This window comes from Chrysemys picta, chromosome 3 (genome assembly GCF_011386835.1).
Source record: "Chrysemys picta bellii isolate R12L10 chromosome 3, ASM1138683v2, whole genome shotgun sequence".
Lineage (NCBI taxonomy): Eukaryota > Metazoa > Chordata > Testudines > Emydidae > Chrysemys > Chrysemys picta.
The window spans coordinates 205,057,529-205,070,156 of record NC_088793.1 but is presented as its reverse complement, the minus strand read 5'-3'; the positions used below and the strand labels follow the sequence as shown (position 1 = coordinate 205,070,156).

Below are 12,628 nucleotides of genomic sequence, written 5' to 3'. Positions count from 1 at the left end.
GAGACAGTCTAGAACTGGCCGGAGGAAGATTCTAGCAGCGAGCTGCTTCCAGACTGGACAAAGGGCATGGGAAGATGTCACTTTTGGTGAAGCTTCTTCAGGAGGACCAGAAATAGGGCACTTGAGGCTCCAGTGGATTGGAGGAGACCTGCACGACTAGAGGCCACGGTCTGCTGCTGTGCACAGAGAAGACGCGGGCCCCGGGGAAGGAATCCAAGCTCACGCCTCGGTTGTAGTCACTTTTTATTAAGGTTTGTTATTATAAAAATAGATCATAATGTTGCTGCCTATTTGTCCACTTACACTCTGGGAGAGAGACATTATCCATGGGCAGAAACCGGTTCAGAGCACAGATCCTTGGGCTAAGGGCTTGGAGACACTGAATGAATCCTCTCTAGAGTAAATGCACATCAGAGTGACAGGATAAAGTCTATGGCATCGTAAGCAATGAACAGTGGTGGTAGATCTAGTGAAAAATCTGTGACTGCTATATATCCAGAGATCTCTTGTGTGAAAGAAAGAAAGAAAAAAAGAAAGAAAGAAAGAAAATGATTCTCTCCCATTACCACCTTCCAACTTAACTGAGGAAATCACTCGCTCAAGGCACAGGGTCCATGAATGTCCAGATCTCATTCACTTGTGCATTAAAAAGTCATTGTCTCTTTTTATTGCCTGGGCTTGTTTCAAACACAGCCTCTTCCTCTCCAGAGGCGCCTCTTTGAATGCAGTTGTGCTTTTAGGTTCTGTTTCATTTTCGAAGTTGCAGGTGTTTGATCCAAAACTCTCCCTCTCTCCGATGATTCACTGCAAGCTCTAGGAAGATGAGGCGGGGATAGAAAGTCCATGTATATTATTTAGGGTTTCTTGAGGTTTGCCTACGGGACTGGAAGGTTTTCTGTCCACAACTGCAGCAAGGGAAAGAAAGAGAAGCAAGTAGGTTGGCATACTCCTAATGCATTGACTGTAACACTTCTGTTTGTTTCATTACGTGGCATCAGACTGAGACTTCATATGGAACCTGATTAGTTTCGCTTTACACTGGCAGTATGTTTGCTCACCTATGGCCCGAAGAATCTGCCATGTCAATTTCACATTCACACACTGGTTGATCAATAGTTGCTAGGCATTTCTTTTACAAATCCTCTAAGCACCTTTCCCTTTCCCTGCAAGCCAGGGAGACATTTTCTGCCCTGAACCAGTGACAAGTCTCCTCCCAAGACCTTTAGTAGACTCATAATTTCACTTGCACTAACTGAAGCCTCCGGGCTTGAAATAACCCACCTTCCAAGGCACAGCCCATCTGAAAGAAAAGAGCAAGTCCCCCATCTGGCTGCCAATGGATGGCTGATCAATTCCTGTTTCGCGAGCGAGTGGGAAATACACGATCGGGTGCACTGAATGAAGCCTGTTCCTGTTTTAATCCTGGTTTCTGACTAGTCGTCTTCCCGGTTGATGGTTGTAAACATCCACCTCGGAGATTTGGCTCAACCCCAGGGACATACGCGCTTTAGCGCTTCCTCTGCTATTGGGTGTGTGTGTGTGTGTTACGGTGACCAGATGTCCCGATTTTATAGGGACAGTCCCTATTTTAGGGTCTTTTTCTTATATAGGCTCCTATAACCCCCCACCCTCTGTCCCGATTTTTCACACTTGCTGTCTGGTCACTGTGTGTGTGTGTGTGTGGGGGGGGTGTTAAGGCTTCGGGAAGGGACCTCAAGTTTGTTAGAAATGCAGTGACTATGTCAGTGACCGGTCGCTGTCTCCTCTCTCCCGCCCCTCAGTCTTAAGCGACTGCTGCCTCTCTGCCTAGGAAGGCACGATTATTTTAGAATAAATGAGTTCTTTTTCCACCTCCGATGGAGGAATCGCCTGCAAAGATTGGGCGTGGGGGGGGGGGTTGCTTCTTGTCGTTTATGGTCCTTTATGGGGGTCCCTTCCTGGTTGCGCGCTGTACTTGTGGCGTGGGGAAGATGTATGTTAAATCCCCTTCAGTTCCCCTCTCCCCGCACACATCTGTATTCGATAGAGGACCAAAAGCTTCACACCCAACGCGCCTGCAGCGCCTGGCTTCTCGCAGGGCTGGGGGCACGCCAGAGCCCGGCCCGTCTGGAGGGACGAGAGGGGATTTGCCTTTTTTTTTCTCCAAACTGTGGCATGTTCCCCCTCCCGGCACAAGCTCGTTTTAATTCGCTTCGATCTCGCGCACCGCGGAGGCTTGGACTCCACTTTCGCTCCGCGGTGCGAGGGTCCCACCGGCTGTGCTGAGACGTGCAACTCAATGCAAGTCACAAGACACATTCCCTTCCTAACGGGCCCTGGGCTAGATATCAAATACCCCCTTCAGGGCAGGGCAGTAGAGCCCGATCGGCCGCTGGGCTACCACAATCTTCAGCTGCTTTCCTGGGGGGCGTGGGAGGGGGGTCTTTTTTGCAAAACGCATCCATTTTCCAGACTCAATCTGGCTGAAATAAGCAAGATCGGGCCCCAAGCGTTTGCGGCCAGTCCTGGACGGAGCTACGCCGCCTCCTCGGGGAGTCCTACAGGTGACAGGGCCGACCCCAGAGGCAGGTATGTATCGAAAGACAGAGAGAAAGAAAGAACCCGGATCGCAGGTGTAAACCAGGGGATATTGCTGTCAGGCCCTCGCCTTCCCTGGCTTTAAGCGCCCCTTGCGATGTATGCGCTCGCTAAAGCGACTTTCCACGCATAAAGCGAGCGGGATCGGGCCCTAAATCAACCCCGTGGTTAGCGTTTGCGAAGGCCTGGCATGGCATCTAGTTTAGACGCTCACGGTGGAGGCGCTGCGTTTCCTTTGGTTTAAGGCAACGTTTGGGTTGGTTTGACCAGTATTTATTCCCCCAAGCGCTGTGCAGCCCCCAGACGGATCGATCCCTCCAAGAAATTGACCCCACCCTCGCTGATGTGGGGGGCTTGTGCAGTCCGATTTCAATCGAAACCGATGATCTCTCCCAGGGTATGAAATGAGAATGGTCGGAAAACAGCCTGGAAATGGGACCGCAGACTTATAATTGGGGGTGGAGATGTCAAAATGGGTAACATTGATTGTAATGGTGCTTCTTTAACCTCCCAGTGGCTCTGGGATGCACCTAACAGGTTTAGGAGCGGCTTTGACCATGGATGGTTCCTATTTCTGGAATGGGAACAAAATAAATACACAGGCAATAAGAACCTGCGCAAATGTAAGTGGGTCTTTCACAAGCAGCAAATCTGTAGGTTCTGAATAAGAGTTATTAATCCGTGTATGGGAAATTCCCGCGCGTTAATTGTGATCAACTCATACTTCTCTCCTCCTGTTCCTGTTTCTACAGGGCCGGAGGTGCCCAGATCTTTCACTATTCCTTCCGGTCCCTAGCAGGGCTTCCCAGGCCTTCGAGTTGCTGGGGTTTCATTATGATCAAATAAAAGGTTTAATTAAATACAGTAATGGTCAAATTGTCCAAGGTGCTGAGCACTCACTGATTATTATTATTATTATAGAAAATCTGTCCATAAATGAATCTATCTACTTCCTTTTCAATTACTGCTTTTGATTTGTTTTACGTTTCTAAGCAGATCTGCCAGACAAAGTACCAGGTTTGGTACGATTACAGCAGCGGTATATAAAGGTAAAATGAAACTTTCTTGGTCGCAGCTAGCTTGAGAATGTACGAAATATACTAGCTGCATGCGCGCGGTTTAGATGAGTGAATTTTGTTTGCTGGATAGCAGTTAAGTGGGGTGGGGGAGGAGGGTTGAGGGTCAGAGACTGTGTGTGTCTACCTGGACACATCTCAGTTGAGTCAATCATTACTTATCCAGTAAAATAACTTACATGAGATATAGGAAGCTATTGCAGGGATGTTTTTTATACTCTCCGTTCTGAGGTGTTTAAAGAGTTTGTCATACTTCTTATTAAAATTGAAGGATTCTCTCTCTCTCTCTCTCACACACACACACACACACTGTATTTTGATAAACAATACATTAGATAGATAGATAGATAGATAGATAGATAGATAGATAGATAGATAGATAGATAGATAGATAGATACCAAAAAATTAGTCAAACTAGAAAGGGCATAGATACTTAAAATTCTTTCTTTCTTTTTCAAAAATCCTTTTATGGCTATTAATCGTTATCCCTTATTGTACACAATCACTCATTATTAGCGATAATAATGAGGTTGTAACTCTCAGCAGGCTACATTAGTTAGGCAAAAATGGTTAAGGGTCGTACATTAAAACAGGAATACATACATTAGCTGATAACTGGAAAATGAATTGCAAATGTGAAAAAAGACTAGAGACATTTTAATGGACAAGGCAACAAAGCGCAAAGAATAGAAGCGGAACAGATGCGTTAGCATTTTTAAATGAAACCACATATCAAAGAAATAAAACGTCCCAAAATGGACCGATGTGATTAATAGAAGCAAAAATGTTCAACGTTAAAAAATATACTACAGTATAGAGACGCGTTCCAATCAGAAACATGTGATCGCTTATTATACTCCTATGGTATATTACTTTAAATACTCCCTGAGGGGGGAAAAATAACTAGTGTAAGCGATTTATAATGTTAGTCATTTTCATTGAAAGAGTGTGTCTTTCTTAGATCTCGATTATCCACCAGCACTTCGGCAAGATTTATGGTCAGAGGTATCCAGTAAAAATACTTATTTAATATGGCTAAAATTATTATTACTAAAAACGAATGTCTCTAATGCTTAACCTCTGTCACTTCGCTGTATTTATTATATGATACAGCATATCACTGGGACATTTCTTTTCTGTTTCATTGCCTACAATGCACACTCTAGGCGCAGATAATTACCTCTAAGAAAGAAATCCTTGTCTTAAAGAATTAAAAGCTGGATTTTTGCCCCAGATCGTTCTGCTTCCTCTGAGATTTCCATCTCACATGATTGAACATTAAGAGGAAAGAATGGTTTCCACGTTGAATCTTTATGTTTTTACTGGTAACAAATATGAAGTATGTTTGAGCGCAAGGGCTGTACGATTCTGAACTAGCAGATATTTTAGCAAGGACAAAATCTGAAATGATTGTAGGTGCCCCTTGAGGGCGGCGGGGGGGGGGGTAACCTTCTTAATGTATTTTCAGATTTCCATAAAAATGTAGAAGTGCTAGGACTTAAACAACCTTTTAAACTTAGCACTTGCATTTAAAAGTAACAAGCAGAATGTGACTGTTATGAGTCTGTACACTGCAGTGACTATCAACCAGCACCTAAAAGGGTTTTATTTGATAGGAAAGGATCCTAACCCACAGCTTCAAAATTATCCTAGTGCTAGCGCGTTTTACTTATAATTTGTTTCCTGTCAAATATCGGCTCCCACTCAACGCTGCCCAGCTCCAGCTAAGCGCATGAAACGGCTCATTATACCTATTTGTCATTTTTTAAAACATGAATAAAAAGGAAAGAGCAGGTCATTCCTCCACATCGTCTTTGAGCTTTCCACCCTCCAAAATACTAAAATCCAAGGGCCGATCCAACTCCAGCTGAAGTCACTGGAAAGATACTAAAACTGCTGGGCCGGGCCTCCAATGGGCACAACTGAGAAATGAAAAATCGGATGGTTTAGGGCCCGATCCTGCATTTATGAACTACTATAGAACTCAATTTCCGAGGCAGAGAGAGAGAGAGAGAGAGAGAGAGAGAGAGAGAGAGAGAGAGAGAGGCTATTCTCTTCCACAGGCTAATTGTATCTATTCATTTTAAAAGTTCTATATTACATGTAATTTTACAAATTCTATATAAACACATGTGCGTGAAATACAATTATATATGTATATATAGATATATAGATAGATATAACACACACATATATAATTGTATATATATACATATATAGATATATAGAGATATATATATAAGAAATGCCTGTTATACATATATATACACACACACACACATCAGTATGTTATTTTATAGCTATAAAGTGTAATACACAATTATATATGTGTGTGTGTGTAATATATATATATATATATAACAGGCATTTCTATTATAGCTATATATCTATATTACACACACATATATATATAATTGTGTATTACACTATATAGCTATAATAGAAATGCCTGTTATATTTATATATATAATATATACAAACAGACAAATTCCATTACAGCGATATAGTGTAATAGACAATATATATACATATATTAAACGTAGGCATGTTCTATTATAGCTATATAAGATATATAGTCTGAGGATGTTATATAACTATGCAAACAAAGAGCATTTTTAATAAACATGGGACTGTCCATATAGCTATATATATTACACGCGTATATGTATATGGAACAACATATTATTAATTATATTATATTTGATATATAGGAGATCAATCTGTGTCTGTCCAGGGATTGATTACTGATATCCCGGCTCTACACAGCAGTCCATTCCGGGGCTGGTATATAACTACTCAAGCACAGAGGATTTTTGTAAAGCGTGGGAATGTTCCATGGAGCTGTATGTATCTTACAGGCACGTCTCTCTCTAGATGCTGTTCTGTGGCTACACAATGCGTGTAAGGGAACAGCCCGCTCCCAGGGTTTCTGAAGGGCTCTGTGGAGTTGCTGGACTTGCAGCGCAGAACCCTGGTCTCAGTCAGTCACTGCAGGGACAGACACACTCTGTTCTCCTGCGGGGTGGAAGTGGCTGCGGATATTCTGCCACCTGTGTGGCTGGGAGAGGACAGTGGCTGGTGCAAAACGACCCCAGCCGGCGTCTCTCCACAGGCCCCTCGGCGAGCAAAGGCTGCGGGGCAGGGAGGCTGGCCCGGCCGTGCAGAAGCGAAGGATCAATTGCTCAGGTCACCAGGCAGGTCACTAAGATTTCCCTCCCTCCCTCCCCACCCAGCCTGGGGGTGACTCCGCATCCCCCGCGCTCCTGGGCTCTCTCGCCCACTTACCTTCTCGGGCGGGATGCTTGAAGGCCATGGCGGTGCCCAGCTCTCCTCCGGGGAGCGTCACTCCGGGCCCGTGGTGAGCCAGGGGGCTGCTTTGCGCCTGCCAGTGGTGCCCGGGGGTGATGTAGCCCGCCCCGGAGCCAGCATAAACCCCGTGCTGGTTGGAAGAGGGGTAGGCGCAGGCTGGGAGGAAGCTGCCGACGGTGGAAAGGCCAGGGGCAGGCTGCGGAGAGAAGGAGAGAGAGGCTGTTACAGGAATTACAGACAACCCGGATTCTGCTGGGGGCCGAGGCCGGAATGGGATCGGAAGGTCTGCCCTTGCTCCCTGGAAGGTTACACATCTGCCTCTCAGTGGATACAGCCCCTACCTCTGCTATCACGGCATGGCATTGGGGGAGGTCTAGGTTGGATATTAGGAAACACTATTTCACTAGGAGGGTGGTGAAGCACTGGAATGGGTTACCTAGGGAGGTGGTGGACTCTCCTTCCTTGGAGGTTTTTAAGGCCCGGCTTGACAAAGCCCTGGCTGGGATGATTTAGTTGGGAATTGGTCCTGCTATGAGCAGGGGGTTGGACTAGATGACTTCCTGAGGTCTCTTCCAACCCTGATATTCTATGATTCTATGATTGGCGAGCACCGGGGGTGGCAAAAGATTTGTGCATCGCCTGCTTCGGTTCATCTTTTTCTTTTTAGGGAGTAACAGGCGTGGAGACAGAAATCAGCCCCTTTCCACCATGCGATTCCACGGATCGTTTGGATTCGATTTCTTTGACTACCCGAGAGAACGGGGAGGCGGGGACAGAAAATGGGGGAAATGTTGAATTACAACGACAACAAAACCTAAGGAAATCCCCAGCTGGGGCTATGAAAATATTGATGCAATTACAATGGAGATATTCAATGCATCAGACAGTGGGGGGGATACACACGCCTACGTATGCCCGTGTAAACACACACCGATTCTGAGCTGAGGTGATACAAAAAATTGTTCAACCAAAATTGATTCCTTTTAAGGCATCTACGTCTGTGTTTATGCTCTGGTGTATGCCACCGTACTCACACAATCTGGTGTCTTAAATGTAAAGTTATGAATTGCACACTCATTTTCACAGCCTCGGCTCGCGATCTGTTTACACGTGTGTGCGTGGACCCGTATGTGCACACGCACACAATCGGATGCTTTAAATGCATCAGTTTTAGTTGCACAAACATTTTCCCAATTCGAATTCACAATCTTCCTTCAAGGGGTGATCCCCAAATCTCTCCCCCTACCCCGCCCTTTCTTTCTCTCACACACACCATTTTCTTCACGGCTATTCCCCCTCAAACTGCAAACGCCTGGCTGGAAGATGTTACCTGGGGGTACTTAATGTCCGCTTCCATTGCCGCTTTATCAATCCCATTGACTGCCTGGGCGGGAGGGAAGGCCGTTCTGTTCACACTGGGCCAGTCTTCCATTTTGGGGGGGTAGGCAGACCCCTCTGTCCCAGCCAGAGGCCCTGGGATGGGAACAGATCGCAGGAGATGTACTCATCCGCATTCAGACCCTCCCTAGAACCATCCCAACTTAGCCACCCTCCTCGCTGTCCTATCCCATGACCCGGGATCTCTAAGCGCTGTGAAAAGCCGCGCAGGGCTCCAATCCTGCTCCGGGGTGAAGCCAGCCAGGAGATCAGCATCGAGTCAGGTTTTGTTTTGTTTTCGTTCAGAAACTGCGCGAGGGCAGGTTGGTCACTGGCTAAAATCGCACTGTCTAGGAGGCATTTTCAACACGGGCCAATTGCTGGAGCTTTGTATGAGAAGCATTCAAAATTGCGATCGAGCATGATCTGATAAAGATCCTGGCCTTTAATATAAAACTCTGATGTCCCTATTCAAACAGCGTCGTCCAGAGGCTACAGACAGAATCCAGTTTTCAGACTGAAAATTCTTTCTGGCTCCAGAATGTGCCTGAATCCGAAGCGAATACGCATTCGGGAGCCTGCTGTATAAACGTGACAATCGCTCACGCAAGCATTAGCAGGACCCCGGGGCAGTAGGTTAGCGTCTCAGATTCGTCTCCCTGCTTAGAAAAACTGTGTACGAAGTCAAAAAGGACTGGGGGGTCATAAAACACGAACTCTGATGGCCTAATTAAGACCAGCTTTGCTTACAATTCAGCTAAACACATTCTCCTCCCCCAAAAGTCTGTCTGTTTCACTAGGAAACTTTTCGGCTTTCTTATAATTTAAATTTTATATCGTTTTATAATTCCCAGACAGAAACGCATGCGGGTGATTTATTTACCTTTAGCGTTTGAAAGGATCAAAGGAGGGCATTCCCCCCAAACGATGTGAGCAGAACAAAAGTGGAACCGGGTATTAATTGATTCAATTCGGGTTTGTATAAATAAAGCGTGACAGAGAAATCTAAAAAACCCTGACCACGATCCAATTTGCCAGCCAAGATCTGCCTGGTATCGTGTTTATAGTAATCATTTGTTTTGATCACTACTGAAGGATGCATTCTAGCTAGTGTGACAATTACAATATATTTTTTATTTTCTAATCAAGAAGGAGGCCAGAAGAGAGTTCTTTTAAAAAAGCTAACAGGGCAGGAAAATTTCTGACAAAAGGACATCGAGATATGAATTTGCTGGGGTTGGTTTTTTGAAGGGGGTGAGTGGCTGGCAATCTCTCATCCTCACGAAAATATTTTCCACATTTTTCATAAAAAGTTCAAGATGTCGGTTGTTTTGCTCCAGCTGCCCCATCAGATCCGCCCTAAAAGCACGGGGGTTATTTATGCAGCCCGTCTAGCGATGGTTTCGCCCGGGTTTATATACGTTTAAAAGTGATTTTTCAAAAGCCACGCGTGATTGTAAGTGCCTACGTTTCTGGGTGCCCGAAAAGGGGGAAAGCGCTGAGCACCCACCTGCTAAAAAAACCCAAGCGCCCCCAATACGCGGGCATCCCAAACCATGAGTCTCTGAGGGCCCCTGCCAGGTAGAAAAAAACCAACCCACCAAACCCAGCGCCCACTGCAGTGCCGGTGGGCGAAGCTGCGCTCGCTGACCTGTTTGCTCCATGAAGGTTCGGATACCTAGGATGTTGCTGACTGAATGCGCCGAGGGCCAGGATCTGGGGATACTGACATGTCCAGCGGTGACCGGCACGCCCGGATGGTGGCCCATTTTGGTCCCAGAGGAGGCCATGGGGTTGGGGTAGGGGTACTGGTAAATGTGGTTATAAGGCAGCGTTGGCTGGGGGGGAGGCTGCTTGGTGCTGTCGTAGGGCTGGGAGAGGTTCCCGATTTTGTTCCTTAAAATCCTGCTGATGGAGCTGACGGAGGGCACGTTGTACTTGTCACACACCCCGTCCGCCAGCAGCCGGTCCCGGATCTCCCACGCGAAGATCCCCGGGTCGCCTTGCTTGTAGTCTCGGATGTGCTTGACCACGTTGGGGGTGGTGACCCGCGGCTTGCTCCCGCCGATGGCTCCGGGTAGGATGGAGCCCGTCTCGTTGTAGCGGGCCAAGATTTTACTCACGCAGCCGTGAGAGACCCGCAGCTGGCGACTGATGTCGCAGGGTCGGATCCCGAGTTGGGCCAGCTCCACGATCCTCAAGCGGATGGCGTTGGGCAGGGGTCTCCCGTTGACAAAGACGCCTCCCAGCTGGTTCACTTCGCCGTAGGTTTGCTCTAGCGAAGGGGTGGGGGGGAGGACGGGTTAGCACCGCAAGATTTAAACAGGGGCAAGGGAAATGGGGAGATTCTGCCTGTCTAACCCCTGATGGTACATGGAAAGCCCCGGCTCACCCCAAGCAGCCCCGCGCCCTACAGAAGAGACGCCCTGGATCCCGCGAAGGAACGCCTGGGCCGTGTCGGGGAAAGGACGCGACGCGGAGTATTGTGATGATTATTATCCCTTATGCCCGTGCCTGGGGAGTGGGGGGCGAGTGGAGGCTGCGCCCGAGGCCTCCCTGCGTGGGAATGGGGGTGCGCTTCCCCCGGTTGGGGTTTTGAATCCCATTGCTCGGGATAAGCAAAGCGAAACTGCGCGCCCGAAGCCCAGCCTGGCCGCTTCTCCTTCCCCTCTTCCCCCACCCCACCCCACTCGCAGAAATCAAACCCACCCGCAGCGCCTTACCCATCGCCCGCAAAGAGACACGCGTCTTGCGCGATCAGCTGCTCGCTCGCCCCGCCGGAGGCTCCGTCTTCCCCGGGGCAGGCGCGGATGCATAGAGGGGGGCTGCCTGCGAGCAGCAGCCAAGCTCCCCAGGAGACAAGGCGGGCTGCCCTTGCTCCGGGCCCCCGTCTCTCTGCTGCTCCCGGAACACTTTCAAAGGCGGCCGGGGACTCACGCCCAAAGTGATCTTCATCCGATCGGGGGGAAATTAGCCCGTCCAGGAGCCTGCCGTTTGCTCAGATCAATTTGACGTGTCTTCCACGTCAATCTCGGTGGTCACGCCGGAGTTGGCATTTCATTGGTTCCCGGCCTTGCGAACGGGCAGAGGGCTGCTGCTTCTGCGGGACTTTTCCCCCTTTCCGCCCTCCTCTCCCTCAACTACTCCTGAAACAACAGGGCGAGCGACACAGATGTCTGGAGCGGGGCTCTGTTGCCCAAGGCTGGATTCACTCCCCTCCCCGCCCCCCCAGCTGGGACGGGAATCGTTTTGCTAAGGATCATGGGGGGAGGGGGGAAGAAGGTGTTTGCAGCCGATTTCTTTAAACATCGGGTGACCCCGAGGAATTACACCCAGTTCATGTTTAGCCTCACCGAGGGGCCGATCGTCTAAAGCCAGCAGGGGCCTCTCCATCAATAGAGTTTGGGGATCAAGCCCCACAGTGTATGTCACCTGTCCGCACCCAGCTCACGCCGTCCTCACTCAGGCACAACTCCCAGGGACTGAACTGGTTTTGCCTGCGTGAGCAGTGTAGACACAGGACCTGTACAAAATAAAGCCGCGCAGACATTTACAGTCTAAATCCCATTATCACCTGCGGCGAGGAAGGTCGTTTTGAAACATCAGTTCAGTAGAATGGAGACATTTCTGGGTTGAAAATAGTCTGTCGAAGTAGTGAGGTCTAATGCTGTCTGGCCCAGGGTGCACTTAAATCCATTTGGGGAAGCTGGAACTCTCAAGGAAGAGTTGTGTGTTGTGTGTTGTGTGTTCATAATGGAATCAGAAACCCTTTGAGATCGTTAGGTAACATTTTTAATTGTTCAGAATGCAAACTGAACACGGTCTTTTATTTTATTGTACTTAAAAATATTCATAACAACATGGTAGGAAGGTTTGGCTATGGGGCAGTGGCTCTGGGTAAATGATTTTCCAAAAAGATATAGCCACAGACTACCATTTTCCATCCAACCTTTCCAAGTTCAGAAGAAACGCAGAGCCTATTAGACGGGCAGATTTCTCTTCAATACCAAAGTCAAATCTCCAAACGCTGATTAATTACTACGCTGGTTTCAAAGTCTGTTTCGCGGTTGTTTCGTTAGCATTGGAAAGGGCTTGCAAACGCAAACAGAATCCGGATCTATGAATCTTTTTCAGTATGGTTCTTAGGAGCACTTACGACTTTTAAGCCAATAAATCCCGTTTGACTCCGAATACGGAGTCTAGCCAGGAGAACCCGCTGGTAGGTAATAGAAGAGTTTCGGGACGGTCTAAATCCATAATTCCACGGGACCCAAACACACGTTTAGCG

The 12,628-nt window shown here is 47.8% G+C and overlaps 1 protein-coding gene across 1 annotated transcript; it reads right to left on the bottom strand.

Moving 5' to 3' along the window:
* Window positions 1-228: 228 nt before the first annotated feature.
* On the bottom strand, window positions 229-11,579 carry PAX1 (paired box 1). The gene is made up of 5 exons (XM_005287502.4): window positions 11,064-11,579; window positions 9,992-10,615; window positions 8,294-8,436; window positions 6,940-7,159; window positions 229-905 (listed from the first exon to the last, which is right to left on the bottom strand). The coding sequence occupies exons 1-5, from the start codon at window positions 11,065-11,067 to the stop codon at window positions 814-816; spliced, it is 1,083 nt and encodes a 360-aa protein (XP_005287559.1). The 5' UTR covers window positions 11,068-11,579; the 3' UTR covers window positions 229-813.
* Between the last annotated feature and the right edge of the window lie 1,049 nt (window positions 11,580-12,628).